Genomic DNA, 18,541 nt, shown 5'->3' with positions numbered 1-18,541 from the left:
AAATGTCACAAAATGAACTCACTAGAGGTTCAGTCATCTTTCATTTAGCAAACCCATTGAAGTACTTCATGTCATTGTTTCAAAAAGAGCTACAAAATTGTATTTCATACCGCAATAATACAAATACTTTGAGTGTTTTTTTCTGTCGCTATCAGGCCAAATACATCGAACAAGGAATACGCCGCATTGACTGTTTTTGCAATAAAAAAAAGGGGGTGCCGACGCGCATTCCCCTATTGACGTTTGAGGGGGCTTTGAAGATAAAAATATTTCACATTTCTGCAAAACTGAACAAAAAAAAAAGTGGCAGGCTTCATCAAACTGCCTTTCTGGTTGTTGCTTGGCAACAACACGAGCAAAGCATTGCCCCTCTTAGGCAGGACTCCCATTTTAACACCAACACGGAGGGAAATGCTCTAAAAAGTCAATAAAACGTTGCAGATTCAGATTTCTGATAGGGTACAACACAGGTGTCAAAGTGGCGGCCCGTGGGCCAAATCTGGCCCGCCGCATCATTTTGTGTGGCCTGGGAAAGTAAATCATGAGTGCCAACTTTCTGTTTTAGGATCAAATTCAAGTTAAGATTATAGATGTATATTAAATTCCCTTATTTCCCCCCTTTTTAAATCAATAATTGTAATTTATTAATATTTTTTTCTGTGTTTTTAGTTCAAAAAATCATTTTGTAAAATCTAAAAATATATTTTAAAAAAAAGCTCAAATAAACATTGTTTTATATCAATAAAAACTGGAATATTCAGGGCTTTTAATCCAATTCTTTTAATCCAATCATTAAAAAAAAATCTAAATGTTATATCTAAAATGGTCCTAATTATAAGATGTTTTCCCTTACTAAGAAAAAAAAGTTCAAATTAACAGTTTTATATCTATAAAAACACTGAACATTTAGGGATTTTGATCCAGTTCTTATAATCCAATTAAAAAAATAAAAAATCTATCTATCATATCTAAAATGGTCCGGCCCACATAAAATCAAGTTGATGTTATTGCAGCCCACGAACCAACCCAAGTTTGACACCCTTGGGGTACAATAATATCTTGTGATCATAATCCTAACACGCCATAGCCTTTAGCAGTCGGTACAATGGAGGTTATCATAAAAAAAAAACACATAATAAAAAGACTTGGATTTTACGAACTGTCCCCAAAACCTATTTCATGCCTACGTACCACCTCGTTGTCCACATTATGGAATTTGTTGGCAGAGCCACATGTCAAGATATAACAGCTCTGCTCATCTTCAAGCCCTCCATGCACTTCTTAAACAAAGCTCATCAATCAATTCAAACAAGAAGCACATTTGGGAAATGAAAATGCGAATTTGAAGGAAAAACCAGGGAAAATAGGAAGGCAGTGATCGATAGTACTGTCATCCGAGCCAAGGCCAATTCCCTTCGCTCGACAGGACCGCTTTCAGAAGTCGCCCGAATTTCTCTGTGTTGCTTAAATCACAAATTGCTGCGCATCTGTGCTCCGTTTTTTTTTTAGGTCACGAGGCTCCGATTTGATGTGGACGGAATACTAAGCGGATAATTGGCCTGGGCAGTGAATGCTTAATTGCAGGGGACCATTTCTATTGTTTTCGTGTTGAAATTTGAACTGAATTCAGTCAAATTGTAATATTATTGCCCTTAAATCGTTGAATTTTTATACATTTTCTTGTATAAGCAACCCCTGATTCACAATTTTTACCTCCTTATTCCTAAAGGGTGTTTCCTGCAAGTAAATAAATTTAAAAAAAAAGGAAGTCTTGTGAGCAGTACAACCTGGAAGTGTGTCCGTAGTGGTTCAGTTTGTCATCCATAAATAAGATGGTGGCGCCCTGAGCGAGCAATGGCAGGAGCAAGTGAGTTTTTTACAGTTTTTATGCAAGATACGGTTGATTTTATTTGTTGATTTTCATTCGTAGACGTCAAAATACATTGAGTTGAGGGTTTTATCTGTTTATCTTTTCTCTATTTTGAAAAAAACGACCATATTGACATCATTGTCTTGCGTAATGACGTTTCTTGCATGTCCAGTCTAATTTATGCGCATATAAGCCGTATTTTGGATTTTTTGGAGCGACAAATACGGCGTATATGGGAGAAAATATGATATTTGCAACCCTCTGACTGCAAATATCCCAAAACTAGCAAATATCAAATGAATCATGTTTTAAAAATGTCAACTTTGATCTGCTAACTAAGCCAATCAAGATTTTGATGGTGTATCTATTATTTATGATGACGCAGCAGTTCCACCAAAGAACCGACAGCTCATTTTTTCAAATATTTTGAAATTTTGGAATGACCCTGCAATCAAAACTCATTTTTTGCCTTTATAATAGTCGTATTTGACATCTTATGACCGTTAATAACAGTGAATTCCTGCATTATTCATCAGAAACACTTGCAAAGTGCAAAAAACACCTGCCTAAAAGTCATCCATCACCAAAGCCGCCCGGGATTGCGCCCGCGTGATTGACGGATCGATTGAGAAAATGTGTTTGCATCCCACGTTTTGCGCAATTCGTTTGAGAAATTGCGACTTGTCACCTTCCCGAAGCACCGCGTCAATCAATTACCTGCCGTCTCGCCGTAACATTAACGGTCACGAGTCATTAATTATGCCAACGCCGGAGTGGACACGCTTTTGGTAACGCAAATGGCAACAAAAAGCTGTGGGCCTGACTCACAAGAACGAAATGTTTCCAAAAATAAACATTTCGGGTTGGGTTGACTATTCTGGAATACAAGAAACAAGTGGATTACCCCCAAAAGCCCTCAGATTCATCAAAACAAGGCACATTAGCGGGAACACATCACCCAAATATACAAATTCCTTAGCTGTAATGTTGTAAATACAGGATAAATAATCAAGTACCGTATTTTCAGGACAATAAGGCACACTTAAAGGTCTTAAATTTTCTCTAAAATAGACAGGGTGCCTTATAATACAGTGTGCCTTATAATACAGTGCGCCTTATAATACAGTGCGCCTTATAATACAGTGCGCCTTATAACACAGTGCGCCTTATAACACAGTGCGCCTTATAATACAGTGCGCCTTATAATACAGTGCGCCTTATAATACAGTGTGCCTTACAATACAGTACGCCTTATAATCCAGTGTCCTTTATATATTGATTTTTATATTGATTTTTTTATTGTGTTATTCATTGAGGGTGCGATTTATAATCCAGTGCGCTTCATATATTGATATTTTTTAAATGTGTTATTCTTGAGGGTGCGCCTTATAACGCAGTGCGCCTTATAGTGGTGAAAATACGGTAATGATGCAATAATAAGTCAATAAGACATCGGGATGGATGGTGGGGGTATTTTTCAGCCTACGGCTGCATGTTGTAAATAAACCCTGTTTCGTGTTGCCAGATTGCCTGCCGTAAATGGAGCATGTGCGTGGAGAGCACATTTCCGTGGCCATGCCGCAGTATCATGCCCGTTAGAGAGCAGATAGCATCTTTTGAATATTTTAACATGTTGGGAATGTTTGCATGTGAAAAGTGTTTTTTTGATAGAATATAAATTGGGCAATGTTGCTGAATTTGGAAATTCAATGATATGTACATTTAATGAAATTGGTTCGATTTAAGCATTAGCACACGTGCCAAAGTGGTGGCTCGGGGGCCAAATCTGGCCCGTTGCATCATTTTGTGTGGCCTGGGAAAGTAAATCATGAGTGCCGACTATCTGTATCAGTTTCTGTCAAATTAAAATGAAGAGTATAGATGTATATTACATTTCCTGATTTTCTCCCTTTTAAATCAATAATTGTAAAAACCCAAGTCTGATATCCTTGCATTAGCATGAAAAAATGACACAATTTGGATTATTTGGTTATAAAACATTTCAAATAGTTGCATTTTTCTTTACAAAACAGTACATCTAAAATATGATAATGTTGACTGTATTTTTCTGTTGATTTCTAGAATTTGAAAGGTGTTAAACTTAAACAAGACTTAAATTGGGGTTAAGTACTTGCCTGGCCACCAATTGCATTTTCTCCTGAGACTTAGCCACATTGAGGACATGTTTCTGGGTACATTGCTTGCTGACACGCTATATTTCGATAGTGAAAAGTGTGTATATCATGCTTAAAGCATGACAATATTAGACAATGACGTTTAGAGCCAAAATGGGTAAAACTAAATCGGATTTACAAAAGAACGTACTGAAAAAAATCTTGTATAAAAGTTGTCATTTGGCGTACACGATTTAAAACGATCCGAAAACGTATAAAATATGGGAAAACGTAAAAGTTGACAAGAATTTGAGCTACAAAATCAGGCAGAATACCAAATATTTGACACTACTGGTGTAAAGCTAACATAGCAAGCGTCCAAACAGATAGCATCGAACTTCATCCCTTGCTGAGAAATAAACAAACACGTAAGGCTTCATCCCAAGCTTGCAGCGTTTTGCAAACAGCTACTTGGATGAGCGAGAATGTTGCAAAGTTAATCCATTCTAATCCGTGATTTTCTTCCAAAAATCAATCACATTTTTACATGCGAGAACCACAATGACCACCGCACGGTAACATGGAAACGCCATCCAAGCGAATAAGCGCGTGTCAAGTAGACATCCATCTGTCATTTTTTAGACAAAGCTGTTTTATCTCGACATAAACAGCTTTAATGTCAGATCACAGAAAATCCTAACAAGACGGAACGCAAAATGTTGCAACCCTAGTGCCCAACTTTAGCCCCCCCCCCTCTACAAATAGTACCTAAATATGAATCTACAGTACCTTGACCCCATGAACACAGTTCCCCACGGCCAAATCCAAGGAATACAGTGTTCCCTCGCTACTTCGCGGTTCAGCTACCGCGGACTCAGAGCTTCGTGAATTTTTTTTGGGGAAAAAAAAATACAAATATTACATTGAAACAACATATTTTACAGTTTTTTTTTGTTATAACATGAATTTCACTCTCTCTACCCGTATTCTATATGGTGTACTGTATACAGGGGGTAAAAAAATAAATGCATAAAATAAAATAAAATTTAATTTAAAAAAAATAAAAAAATAAATTAAAAAAATATTTTATTTTGAATTAAATTCAAATTAAGCATTTTTGAAGGGGAATTCCTACTTATCGCGGGTGGTCGCTGTCCCCATTAACCGGGATAACCGAGGGAACACTGTACATCGTTTGTCATGAGAAATAAAAGCACAGTATTTACATACATGATGAATTAAAAGCGCAAGATGTTTTGTTGTATCATTCCTTTGCACATTGAATAGAAAAAAAACAACGCAAATTGGTTTGATTAGCAATAAAAAAAAAGCTCCACGTTGGTCTTTCTGTCATCTCCTCTGGGGGAAGGTGATGCCGTTGAGTAGAATGCTAATCCTCGATACCTAGGCAGACTCGCACAAAGGTCCTTTTCTCGTCGTGCCAAGAATAGTTTCAAAAAGCCAGCGTAGGCAATCCGGCCCATCTTGGCGCTCTCTTAAACGGCAATAAAAGACTCGCACATCATCTGTTTAAGGCTGTAGAATCAGTAAGGTCCTAAAACCAAACAATTGATGAAAATGGTGGAAAATCAAGTCTTAAAAAGCCCCTTTTACCATCATACAGTACCGTATTTTCACAACTATAAGGCGCACTTAAAAGTCGTACATTTTCTCCAACAATAGACCGGGCGCCTTATAATCCAGTGTGCTTTAACTATGGAAAAAAATAAAATGTGTCATTCATTGAGGGTGCGCCTTATAATGCAGTGCGCCTTATAATACATTGCGCCTTATTGTTGTGAAAATACAGTATTTTTTTTGTTCATTTTTTTGTATTCAGCAAATGGCGGTGATTTTGTCTGTGTGAAAAATGGAGTACTAACAATAAAATATGCTAGAAAACATGATTTTTAAATATAATGAAATATTGAACTTGTAGTTGTAGACCTAAAAATGACTAATCAATAAACCAAATTGTAGTTGTACAGCTAACATTGGAGAAAAGATAGATTAATACCAAAAACAAGGTAAATTTGTTGCAAATTGAACTTGTAAACACGTTTTGCAGAAAAAGATAAAATGGCACAATTTAGCCCTGAATTATTCTTGCCAAAAATCTTAATTCATCCCCAATAAAACTACACTCCACTTAAGGCATTATTTATCAAAACTAACCCAATAACATCTTAAAAATGAATCCAAATTCTTTTGAATTGTTAAATTACCATCGGAAAACCTGATGACAGCATTTTGAATGTCCCTTTTCTTACAAAAATCAATATCTGGCGTCAATAAACCATTTTGCGAATGGAAACTTTCTTTTTTTTATTATTATTTTGGGAAAAAAAGCAACAGGTTACAGTTAACTTTCAGCAAAATGCAATCCTAACTGAAACTGTACTCACATTCGGGACTCCAAAAAAAAGTAAATAAATGACTCACATACTTACACGCCATCTATAATTTACAAAAAGGAACAGAGTAATTGTTAAAAAAAATGGCCATGAGAGAGAAAGAATTAAAAACAATCAGTAAAGAGCAAATGTAGGGAAAGTAGAAACAAGACGGTGTGCCTTTTAAAATGTCCCCCTTTTTTGTCTTTTGACTTGATGTTTTTTTTCCTGTTTTCTTGGAGTTTTGTACAAATTGTGCAAGATATCATACTAAGGCTCTGGTCTTGAAGTGACGGATGCGCACGCGCTCTGAGCATGAACCTAAAAAAAAATAGTGGACCAGCTTTTAAAAAAAAAAAAAAAAATGGACATGCATTTCATGTGATGGCTGCCAGCTTTTCCAGTTAACGTCAGTGGCAGTGAAATAGAAGAAAAGAACAAAATAGAGAGAGAGATAAATTCTCCTTGCATCCAAGGAATGACTTCACAGGAGTGTATTGAATGAGCTAAGTTAACAGGGGTGTCAAACATACGGCCCGCGGGCCGGATCCGGCCCGTCTGGTGGTTTGGTACGGCCCGGGGAAAAGAAAGCTTTGCATTGTATAGAAAAATACGAATTTTCTTTTAAAAAAGTGTAGTTCTTGTATTTTCCGCTAAGGGCGGAGTGTTTTAGTACGTGCAGACAACATGAATTGACATTTATTTATGTTCTTATGTTATTCTTTTGTTCATAATGTATTGTTCATAATGTAAAAGGAAAATTCCGTTGATAAACATTTTGATAATTTACTCATTCTTTGCACTAATTATTAGTATTAGTGACTAATACAAAGGGGGAAAAAGTGGGCTTATTGTTAGTTATATGTAATTTTGCAATGAATTTACTGGTCCGGCCCGCTTTATCTCAATTTAAGATGAATTCGGCCCGCAGACCAAAGTTTTGACACCCCTGAGCTAAGATGACAATAGCATTGGAACCATTAAGGCAAGAACAACCGGATTGGTAGTAACAATATGAGATTGTTAAGGGGTGCATGTGGATATGATGACACATTTAGCTTCAAATGTCTTTTTTTTTTAAGCACAAGTTTCTTCCCCCAAAAGCATCTTTTCTTAGGAAAAAAAATGATAATTTTCCTTCCTCCGTCAATAAGAAAATAACAATGGCGGACACTATTAGAGACATGGCGTAAACTACAAGAAATTCATTCTAGTTGAAACTTCAGAAAACCACACGTCGATTAAAATCCCCCCTTTGCCCACCCCATCAAGCCCACCCAGATCCCGCCCCTAAATGAACAACAATTAAAAAAAAAATTACCACTTACATTAAAAAAACCATCTTATCCTTTGTTGATGGTGTCATTCCAACACTTTTTGCCTTACTTACAGCGAATTTTGTGTAGTCTGTTGCAAATTAAAGCATTCGTCGTTAAGTTGGGAGGAAAAAACGGACAAAAAAAATCTTTACATCTTTTTAGTAGTGCAACTGGGAGAAATGCAAAACATTTCCAGTGATTCTTTGATAGGGATCATTTCTTTTTCCCTCCTCCCAGACTAATTTCTTTGTATTGCACACCTCACGGAATAATGCATCTTGAGAAAAACAGAAAAAAATCCACAGCGTTTTTCATTGTCTGTTTTCATTCCTTTTTTCTTTTGTTCCCCCGGAAATTTTTGCTTCTCTGCACGGGCATGGCGTTCCACGCAAAAAAAAACAAGGGGCGATCTACACCGCCCTGTTGTACTCCGTTTTTAGGGGGGTTGCGTAGAGAGAGAGGTGAGGTGAGGAGAAGAAAAGCTAGCAGAGAGAGAGATAGAAAGATACACTGTAAGAAAAAAATGGTTTAAAAAATTCAAATTCACGTTAAAATAGTGGCTGATGTGGTTGCCGGGATTGAACCGTTGATAATTCCACCAAAAAAAGCATATTCATAGTCAAATTAACAAAGAAATAAGTGATATTGTAGCAATTAAGCATGCTGACTGCTGTGCTATTAGCTATGAGCTAATACCCCTCCAAAAATCGTAATGCAAATGTTAATAGAGTTTTAACAATGCACATAAAATGTCATTGTTGCCCTTTTAACTGGATTTTACTGGTTTTGGACAGTTGAAATGTGGTAGAAATTACTGTCATTTTTATACATTCTTTGCTGCCCTGTTTCAGTCTGTTGGGGGATGAGTTAGCTTGACTTGTTAGCATATGCTTCAATTCTCGAGGATTAGCATTTAGCTCACCAATGCTATTCACTATGCTTTTAGGAACTGGACAGGGTGCCCAATTAGTCTGCCCAATCAGAATGCACTAAATTCAAGATGGTGTAGATGTCGCTGTATGGCGCTGACAGCTTGACGGTACATTGCTTGCTGACGCGCTCTATTTATATAGTGAAAAGGCGGAAAACGAGATCGGTTTTACGAATTTTTTTTTAAAAATGGTTCAAAGTTTATTATACGGTTTATACAATTTGAATTGATCCATACAAGTATAAAATATGGAGAAAATGTATATGATATATGATATAGCCAATTGGATAACTGTTTGATGATTAGCTTTGTTAATTGTGGTTTTGCACCACCTAGTGGCCAGGGTTGCAAAATGTTTGAGTTGTAAAATATACATTCGTGTGTTAAAATTGCAATTCATAATCAACGTGCTTTGAAAAAGTATATTTGGCCTATAAAATCAGCACAGAAAATTGCAAGGGGGCGGAATTTTTGGGGAGAAAATGATTGTTTTAGTGCTGAAAAATTACCGTATGGAAAAAAATTGATATATTTTACGACTCTTGTTTTTATTCTCCATCTATTTCCCCACTTAAATCTACTTCTAAGTCAAATTAACAATTACCTAAAAAAAAGGCCTGCATGTGTATTTGGCGTTTCTAAAACCTGCGAGTTTAACTTCTCTGTCAATCTGGCAACCACAGCTTCCAGTACTTGAACATGAATTTTCAGTTTTTTTTTCTTTACAGCGTAGACAGAAAGAGCTGTACAAGAGGGGGGTCAATATGGGTGTGGGGCTACGGTAAAGAGGGTAAAAAATAAGAATAAAAATGAAAAAAACAAAAAAACCTTCATATAACGCAGTAGGGTTCCCTCGGTAACCTGGATTTCCGGCAGTAGAGGAGCGTGGTGCTGAAGCAGCGCCGAAGCTCCCTGTTGGAGAAGATGCAGATGAAGGGGTTAACCCCAGCCTGGGCAAAGCTCATCCAAACGGCAGCCGTCAGGTATCCCGCCGGCACCACGGGACCCCTGGCGAACACTCGCCAATAGCAGGCCACCAGATAAGGCCCCCAGAGCGCCAGGAAGAAAAAGGTCATGATGTAGAACATCCTACTAATCCTCTTCTCCGTTTTGAACTCGTCCAAGACCAGGAGCCGGCGCCGCCCCGCCGCGTTGCCATTCTGCCGGATCCCCAGCAGGGTAGGCGGGGTGGGGCCCCGGCCGAATCCGGCCAACCAGTTGGCGGCCGCCTGCCCGCTGGCGCCTGGCCCGTGGAAGGTCCAATTCTGGCTGACGGCGGGGACAAACTGGACTGGCTTCATTTTTCGCCGGTCGTGGACGAAGAAGATGAGCTTGAGGTAAACCAACTGCGTGGCTAGTAGGATGAGCGCCAAGAGGAGCATGAAACCTAGCGAGTCGTTGGCGCGGAATGAGCGGTGCTGGAAAGTGCACTGGTCCTCCTCGGTGATGAACGAGTACGTTCCCACATCCAGGACTGGCGGGAAGGCCATAGCCACTGACAAAGTCCAAACCATACAGATGACGGCTAAGCAAGTCCAGAAGGTTAACCTCTTGGTGTAGAAACGATGATGCGCGATGGCGAGGTAGCGCGTGACGCTAACGCAGAATAGCATGAACGCCGTATGGAAACAGGACAACACGCCCAGGAAGGCGATCACCTTGCAGGTTAGGGTGCCGTAACTCCACGCCGAACCGTTCTTGACCGAAGTGAAGACAAACGGGAAGCAGATGGCCGAGCGCAGGATGTCCGAGGCGCAAAGGTCCAGCAGGAAGTAATAAGGCGCTCGGTGTAGGCTCTTGTCTTTGACCAGCAAGATGGAGATCAGGAGATTCCCGACCACGCCGACGCCGATGATGAAGCCCAGGGAGGTTAGTTTCAGGAAGGTGGCGAGAGGAGAGACATTCTGCAAGATGGTGTGGTCCCCTGCATGGCTATAGTTCGCCATAGATGGAGGAGGGATCATAAAGATAAGCGGGGGGGATAGCTTCAGCCTAGTATCATGATCTGGAGGCGGGGGGAGGCGTTAGATCCATTTGGCTGCGGTGGGCTTTCGGGAGATTTCCGGGCATGTAGGCAACCTCTCCTCTAAGGCATCCTTTGTTCCTTTGTCTCATCACACCTAAAGCCAGCAAAAAAATAATAAAAAAAGAAGAAGAACAAAAAATCATCCGCCTATCAAACACCGCAATGTGTCTTGTAAATTTCAAATGGCCACACCGATGCCATTTTTTTGGGCTCATTTTCTTCCTCCAGTGCGCAATCAAATGTTATAAAAGCCACATCTTTTTTTTTTTCAAAAGAGAGCGAGCAAGACATTTTATATCACCCCCTCCCCCCTTTGTAAAAAAAATGAATAAAAATAAATAAAAAGCGACTCTCTCTCTGTCTGTCTCGATCCCACCCTACTGCCCGCATGCATGAAGTCGCATGAAAAAAATAAATACATCGGCTGCAATAAATCCCCCTCCCCATGCACACATTTGACACCATTTGCATCCAAATCTCGTTTTACCAAACACGTACTTACGGTTTATACTTCCATTGAGAGAGAATAAAAAAACAGCCTCCTTCGATTGTCACACGAAGAAAAGCAGCCGTTTTTTGACGATGAATCCCAGTTTAAATTCAACCACAGCAGCAGCACCCCCCCCACCCCCCTAAAAAAATCCTCTATGCACGATGGGGAGAAAAAAAAAGGAAAAATACAAAACCAAAAATAAAAGACACGATCAGGTGATGGATGTGAACCGTACCTGTTGCCACAAGAGTCCGTTTTTCACATTCCCTGGAGATTATTTCGTCGTGTTTTGTCGCTGCTTTGAAAAATCCCGATTGTTGCCAGCCCCCCTTTTTTTCCTCCACGGCGAATATCATACAGTTAACGGGGAGCAGTGCGCATGCGCCCTGCATCCCTATTTGTGATCCAAGACGCGTCCTGTCTCTTGTTGCAGCAGAAGCAGCAGCTCTCGTCCGCTCAACTGGGCCACATCTTCATTTTTACATCTAATAATCTCATTTACTTGGATAAAACAGCACACGCGGGATTCAGAAATGCTGGAACAACACACAAAAACTGTTTGGCTGCAAAATACATGTTAAGGATTCAAATATATTTAAATCGTGATAGAGATATTTGTGGTTTTTCTAATCAAGTCAATGGATAGAGTTCATATATTATTTAGTGTTGCAACCAAGGAAGGACCTTTTGCGGCTATGTGTTCTGTTATTTTGCAGTTTTTAACCACTGGTTGCCCCACCCAAGATGGCCGCCAGCTATGCACTCCAGCATAATATTTTTTTGTTGTTGCCCTGCCCGAGATAATGATAGAAGTCCAACTGTGTTGCGTCCAATCATCATGCAGTTGAGAATGTACACTGTAAATGCATTTGTCGTTAGTGGACATCCAATCATTTTGAGTTGGGAGACCCGGCAGCCATTGAAATTTTTATTTTTATGTTTATAAATGGATTAAAAGAACTGGATTAAAAGCCTTGAATATTCAGTTTTTTATAGGTCTAAAACAATGTTTATATTAGCTATTTTATATATTTTTAGATCTTACAAAATGATTTTTGAACAAAAACAGAAAAAATGATTAAAAAATTAAAATTATTGATTTAAAAGGAGGAAAATCAGGAAATGTAATATAAATCTATACTTTTCATTTTAATTTGATCTAAAACAGAAAGTCGGCACTTATTATTTACTTTCTTGGGCCACACAAAATGATGCGGCGGGCCAGATTTGGCCCCCGAGCCGCCACTTTGAAACCTGTGACCAATAATATTATGACCAAACAAACATGATAGGTCTATGAGAACAAATTCAAAATATCATAAGATTAAAGTCTACAAGAAGGAAATCAATACAAAATGAAGCAATGTTATGGTTTCTTTTCTTATGATATAACAGCATTGAATCAAATACCCTTGTGGCACATTCTGTAAAATTGGAAAATATCATATTGTAATTTTGTTGTATGACAAATTTTGGAATAACGGCAAGTATGATATTCTCTTGAAACATATTTACAACCCTGATATCTATTTTAGTGGCCTACTAATGAAGATGAATTCACTTTTTAGTGCTCAACCTGATTTCCAACATGGAGTTAATTCCTCACCGAATGAATGGATGAAGGAGTCAAATCCCATTGGCTGTAGCATCCATGTTGGTGAAGTCAAGCTAACAAGTTCACTTGAGGTAAAAGGCATCCCATGTATGCTAAATGCATAATTGACAAGCACTTTGCTCACTGTTGTTCAGTTTTCCTGGGCACCATGACAAATTCATGGAATTGGTTTTCTCAAGCATGCAGTCGTCATGTTGCTAGCGTGTTAAAAAATATGCTTTTTCGCGGTACCTCTGCTATGAAACGTGCTGTTCTTACTGTGTGGTGGCATTTTTAATGAACTGCCTTCATTCTTATTTTATGCCAAAATTCTTAGATTTTCAGGGATTTCTACATAAGCATCCATCATGTCATTTTCTCACTTTCCTCTAAATTAAGGGTGTCAGATTCGGGTTGGTTCGCAGGCCGCTTTAACAAAATGATTTTTGAACTAAAAACACACACAAAAAAGATTGAAAAAGGACAATTATTGATTTAAAAGAGGGAAATCAAGAAATTTAATACACATCTATACTCTTCGTTTTAATTTGATCCTAAAACAGAAACTCGGCACTCATTCTTTGCCATCTCGGGCCACACAAAATGATGTGGTGGGCCAGATTTGGCCCCCGAGCCGCCACTTTGACACTAGTGCTCTAAATTATGGCGTTTTCTGACGTCTTGATATGATTCCAAACTCCCATGACGTGAAAAAACATTTATTTTTGTGGTTTTTCAAATACTTTTTGATTTTTAACAAAGAAAAGCTTTTACAAGGAGAAGATAAGAAAAAAATACATCGCTAAGCAGAATACAAGTATGTTTTATTTTATTTTTTGGGGCGTTGACAATGACGGGTAATTTCAAACAGGTGGGCAACTCGTTAGTCTCAGACTTGCGCTTCTTGTCCACCGAGCGCTTCCGGTCCGAAGTATAGTTCGGTGTGGTGGCCAAACTTTCCCCCGAAAAAATCCACGGAAATGGCAAGGTAGGTCTGATGTATGCATTATGTAGACACGGTGATTTTCATTTTAAACATAAATGAAAATGAAACATGAGATGCACAGAACATGAGGCTATTTGCTCATAACAGTCTGTTCCGCTTCCTGGCGTAGCAGCCCATGCAGGCGCAGAAGCACACCATGGCGACAACCGTTCCCAGGAAAAAAGCTACGGCGTCCCCAGCATCGTACGCCGCCGCATGGGGGACCATCTGGAGGAAGGTTAGACAGCCAAGAGCCGCCGAAAAGCCTGCAAATCGCCGTTTCGGGATCATGATTATTTTTAAGATGCGCTGTTTTCTTCCGGGAAAGCTGCAGAGTGTGTTTATGTCATGTGACACAGAGGTGGGTTTTCCGAGTGATGCAGCCAATAGCAGCGTGACTAGCAAATCACCTGGTTTTTACCCCGCCCAGACTAGACTTTGTCTTCCAAAACACACAGGTGTCAAAGTGGTGGCCCGGGGGCAAAGTCTGGCCCAATACATCATTTTGTGTGGGCCGGGAAAGTCCATAATGAGTGCTAACTTTCTGTTGTAGGATCAAATTAAAATGAAGATTAGAGATGTATATTAAATTTCCTGATTTTCCCCCTTTGAACTCAATAATTGTAATCTCTTAATCATTGTTTCTGTTTTTAGTTAAAAAACATTTTGTAAAATCTAAAAATATATTTCAAAAAAACTACAAAAAACATTGATTTAGATCTATAAAAAATGAATATTCAGGGCTTTTAATCTAGTTCTTTTAATTCATTTATTTTAAAAAATGTAAATATTGCATCTAAAATGGTTTGGCCCAAAAGAAATCGAGTTCACGTTAATGTGACCCGCAAACCAACCCAAGTCTGACACTCTTGATCTAAAATGTAAGAAAATGAATGACTTGTTAACTACCAAATATGGTGATGCTTTGAATTTGGCTACTTAGACGGAAGTCTGGGTTTCTTAGTTTTCCAATAACAGCAGAACCTACCTGTCATCCACTTTTATTTTCGAATTTGAAGACAATTTCACACAGTGCTTGGAGTCATTGTGATGCACAACAGAGTAGTAACAGTCCATCTGTGTGTGTTTACTCCAACAGCAACTACGTTGTCATTAAAATACCCCCAAATTTAACGAGGCCGTCTGGTGGGACTGTAACACTACGCATAACATGGGCATCTGTGTTTTTTATTTTTTTATTTTGGATGGACAATGTCTCTGTACTCTTTATTTTGGATATACTCTACCTCCATTCATTAAACCAGAGGCGGGGATTAGAAATTTAGAGGCGGTGCTTAGTGTGTTGGCCACACCTGGACCTCAATGGCGGAAAGGGTTGTACAGTAAGTAATACCATAAACATAAGTGTCTCAACATAGGGAAAATTTGAGATAAGAGGACATTTCAGAGCATTTTTCTTGCCTTCTTACCAGAATTTTGAGATGCCAGCATACGAGATGGTTCCTAATGCAGCTGTCCGGGTGAAAATTTGATTTGAGATACGAGTAAATTGACATACGAGCTCGGTCCCGGAACGAATGCAGGTGTCTGGGTGGAAATCTGATTTGAGATACGAGTAAATTGACATACGAGCTCAGTCCTGGAACGCATGCCGCTGTCCGAATGAACATTTGATTTGAGATACGTGTAAATAGACATACGAGCCCAGTCCCGGAACGCATGCAGCTCTCCGGGTGAAATTTTATTTAAGATATGAGTAAATTGACATACAATCCCGGTCCTGGAATGCATTCAGCTCATATCTCAAGTTATTACTGTATCAAGTATCAAACAAATGTAAGATGATGTCACGGCCAATTTGTAAATTGACCTACGAGCTCGGTCCCGGAACGCATGCAGCTCATATCTCAAGGTATTACTGTATCGAGTATCAAACAAATGTAAGATGATGTTAAGAGCAATTTGTTCCGTCACTGCATCAAACGCAAAATGTCCCTCTCATTGCTACATGGTGAAAATGTGATGTTTCATTTCACTCGGCCCGGCGGCGGCGGCAGCAAAGCGTTTCTAAAATTGACGCGTGCCCGAAGACCCCATCGAAACGAGCGTTTACTCAAGTTTTCTTCCGATGCACTCTGTGATGTGTAGCCTGCATCCAATTTAGCTGACAGCACAGTCCATCGAAATGACTCATACCTAAGGCGCGCAATATATGCAAGGGGGGATTGATAGCTCATCACAATTCGTTTGGTAGTGTAAATGTCACCCCTGCGCCTCGCAGTGATGAAAACAATCATGTGGTTGGTTTATCATCTGCACTGTGCCCATCTATGGCAAAAGACAACACAAGTATGCTGGGAGAAATGATAGGACTTCCAAAGTTATGCTGTTATCTGCATTTATTATTGCTCACGCATGGTCAATTTGTGTTTTTGCGTTGAGGGTGCTATTTCGCCACGTTATACATACATACCGGCTCCATTGTTTTATTGCAAGTGGATAGGCTAGTTCCATAAATAGGATAAGATGGATGAGAGCATCATGGGTGGAGGTAAAAAAAGCTCTCATGCCACTTGTATTGTGAATCAAAGTGCTTTTCCATTAGTGTACGATTCATTCTTTTGATTTAGCCTGTCAATCAGAGAAGGAGTATGGGGGGGGGGGGTTAATAAATAGAAGTATGGTGAAATATTTCTATAGAAGAATTGGCAATAGACTTAGTGGCAATTATTCCTTTAAATTGGGGGCAATCATTGTAGTTTTGGTTTTATTCATATAAAAGACAAGTTGTCCATTTTCAATGAATTGATATCAAATTTGGTGAAAGCCTTCAACAAAAAAATTTCAAATATTTTACCATATTTTCACGACTATAAGACACACTTAAAAGTCTTAATTTTTCTACAAAATAGACAGGGCGACCTATAGTCCAGTGTGCTTTATTTACGGTAAAAATGTCCTTCATTGTGGGTGCGCCTAATAATGTAGTGCGCCTTATAGTCGTGAAAATACGGTATTTGATTCATTTCTATTTCAAATTTTTCAAATAGATATATTCATTAAATGTATACATTTTCTCCTACCTGTTTATTTAAATATGTAGTTTCCATTATCTGTCATTATTTACATACTTTTATGCGGCCCAGCAGGTTGATTGTTTAGCATGTCTGCATTTACAGCTCTGGGTTCTTGGGTTCGAATCCAGGTCACATCAATCGACCGATCATAAACAAATGTTTCGTATTGGGATTGTCCATCGAAGAGTAAAGTATAATAAGTCTAATATGGCCTTTTTCCATGTGCATTCGCTGAGGGCAACGTCTGCTCCAAGACGTCAGTTCCATTTACTTATCAAGTTGTACCAGCGCATTCTCTCCAATTGAGCCGTCAACTGCTGCCAGTCAGGAGAAATTAACGAGGCTGCTGATTGCACTGTTGGTAATCACAGATTGCAGCAGGAGTGTGCTGTCAAGCCCTGGAGATATTTTCTAGCTCGTGCCCATACACAGGTCAAGGGGTTCTCGGTAGAGGACGTTTTCTCAGTCCATGCTGGTTAATAGCCCCTCCCTACCCCCAAAATATTACTCCATGGTCCTAAAAAATTTGCATCAAACCATGACAACGGAAGAAGAAATACTTCATAGTCCTCGATGACCAATCGCACATACCAATGAGGCGGCATCTTGGGGAGGCATCCAAGGCGATCAATCCAATTTAGTGGAAAGTGTAGGGGAGAGAGCCAAGTTCTCAGTACTCCTAGCATGCATAATTTTATTTTTTTTAAAAACACAAGTGATCTTCTTAATGCTACGAAGCAAGCATCTGATGGGGAACAATTTGTCAGTGTCTGCTCACACCAGAAGTGTCAAAAGACTAGAGTTTTACAATTGGAGGTCAAGTTAGGGACTATTGAGCATCGTTATGACACTCAGGATTGCTCTTGGTCTACAGACTTGGAAGGTTTTCGTCTTGTCTTGGAGGATTGGTCTCCACTTTCACAAAGTCTTGTTCTAGATTTTTTTGTTTTTGTTCTGGAATTCCTTGATTTAATCATAGTAGGTAGTTTGACCTGGTCAAAGTCAAAAAAATGTGTTGCAGATTGGTAGTTTTTAGAATCTGTGATGATGAGACAAAGAACTAAAAGTGAGATGATTGAGCTTTAGGGTTCCAGTAATGTCGGTCAATCCTCACTTGAAATCCAGAAAAAAAGATAGGATTTACTTTGTAAGGTGCTTGGACGTTTGGTCGCCGGTCTTTTGGTGCCTTTTGGTCGCCGCTCAAATGGTGACAGAGAGTTTACTGTTGAAACCAGCTCTCAAAATTACATTCATGAGAGAGAGTTTAATATCTAAGAGAGAGACAGTTTAATATCTAAGTACTGTTTAATATATTACAGTTACAGAAGTTAAGTACATTTGACCGGGGACCAAAAGGGACCAAAGACCGGCGACCAAACGTCCGGTCACAACTGTGTAATGGCCAATGCCCAGTTTTTTTTCAGGAATGCCTTAACATAACCCTCCCACCTTCCACAGCAATACTATGATTTCTGGATTCAGGCAAGTCTTGGTCTTGACACCATGTTTACCATAAGCACAGTAGCCAATTGCCAATAGCCAGCTTTATTTGCCTCTGGCGGTTTCTCCGTTAAGTGACTAAAATTGACTCCTTCCATTTCTAGTCCAAATTGAGTTTGAGAAATTGGTATTAAAAAGAAATTAGTTGACATTGTTGTATGAATGTACACTTTCAATCCATATTATGATGGTCAATCCATATTATGATGGTCAACCTTATTGCTCAAGGCAGTAGACAAAGCAGACTGCAACAATTTGAGTGCTCTTTCCTGGAAAAA

At 39.1% G+C, this 18,541-nt stretch overlaps 3 protein-coding genes across 5 annotated transcripts in view; 1 reads left to right on the top strand and 2 right to left on the bottom strand.

Moving 5' to 3' along the window:
* Window positions 1-7,689: 7,689 nt before the first annotated feature.
* gpr85 (G protein-coupled receptor 85) lies at window positions 7,690-11,525 on the bottom strand. 2 transcript variants are annotated; one of them, XM_077710078.1, is made up of 3 exons: window positions 11,382-11,525; window positions 9,456-10,747; window positions 7,690-8,178 (listed from the first exon to the last, which is right to left on the bottom strand). In XM_077710078.1, exon 2 carries the CDS (start codon window positions 10,589-10,591, stop codon window positions 9,458-9,460), a length of 1,134 nt encoding a protein of 377 aa, XP_077566204.1. In that variant the 5' UTR covers window positions 10,592-10,747; window positions 11,382-11,525; the 3' UTR covers window positions 7,690-8,178; window positions 9,456-9,457. The 2 variants fall into 2 exon arrangements, with proteins under 2 accessions (XP_077566204.1, XP_077566205.1); XM_077710079.1 differs by lacking the exons at window positions 7,690-8,178; window positions 11,382-11,525 and adding an exon at window positions 11,156-11,338 and having other exon boundaries at window positions 8,879-10,747.
* A 2,009-nt stretch (window positions 11,526-13,534) lies between these two features.
* LOC144181332 (small integral membrane protein 30) lies at window positions 13,535-14,094 on the bottom strand. Its single transcript, XM_077709733.1, has one exon. It carries the CDS (start codon window positions 14,014-14,016, stop codon window positions 13,825-13,827), a length of 192 nt encoding a protein of 63 aa, XP_077565859.1. The 5' UTR covers window positions 14,017-14,094; the 3' UTR covers window positions 13,535-13,824.
* The window catches only part of foxp2 (forkhead box P2), a 126,018-nt gene continuing 121,072 nt past the window's right edge, over window positions 13,596-18,541 (top strand). The window contains exons 1-2 of one of the 2 annotated variants that reach the window (XM_077709726.1): window positions 13,596-13,728; window positions 13,856-13,963. The gene's annotated coding sequence lies outside the window, so the exon portion shown is untranslated. Of the gene's footprint in view, window positions 13,729-13,831; window positions 13,964-18,541 lie in introns of those variants that run through there. The other variant, XM_077709727.1, reaches the window with a different exon arrangement.

This window comes from Stigmatopora nigra, chromosome 23, assembly GCF_051989575.1.
Source record: "Stigmatopora nigra isolate UIUO_SnigA chromosome 23, RoL_Snig_1.1, whole genome shotgun sequence".
In the NCBI taxonomy this organism is placed as follows: Eukaryota; Metazoa; Chordata; class Actinopteri; order Syngnathiformes; family Syngnathidae; genus Stigmatopora; species Stigmatopora nigra.
This window is presented reverse-complemented; position numbering and strand designations above follow the sequence as displayed.

Excerpts from the sequence above, each read along its gene's own strand:
- gpr85 (XM_077710078.1), bottom strand. The coding sequence starts at position 10,591 with ATGATCCCTCCTCCATCTATGGCGAACTATAGCCATGCAGGGGACCAC.
- LOC144181332 (XM_077709733.1), bottom strand. The coding sequence starts at position 14,016 with ATGATCCCGAAACGGCGATTTGCAGGCTTTTCGGCGGCTCTTGGCTGT.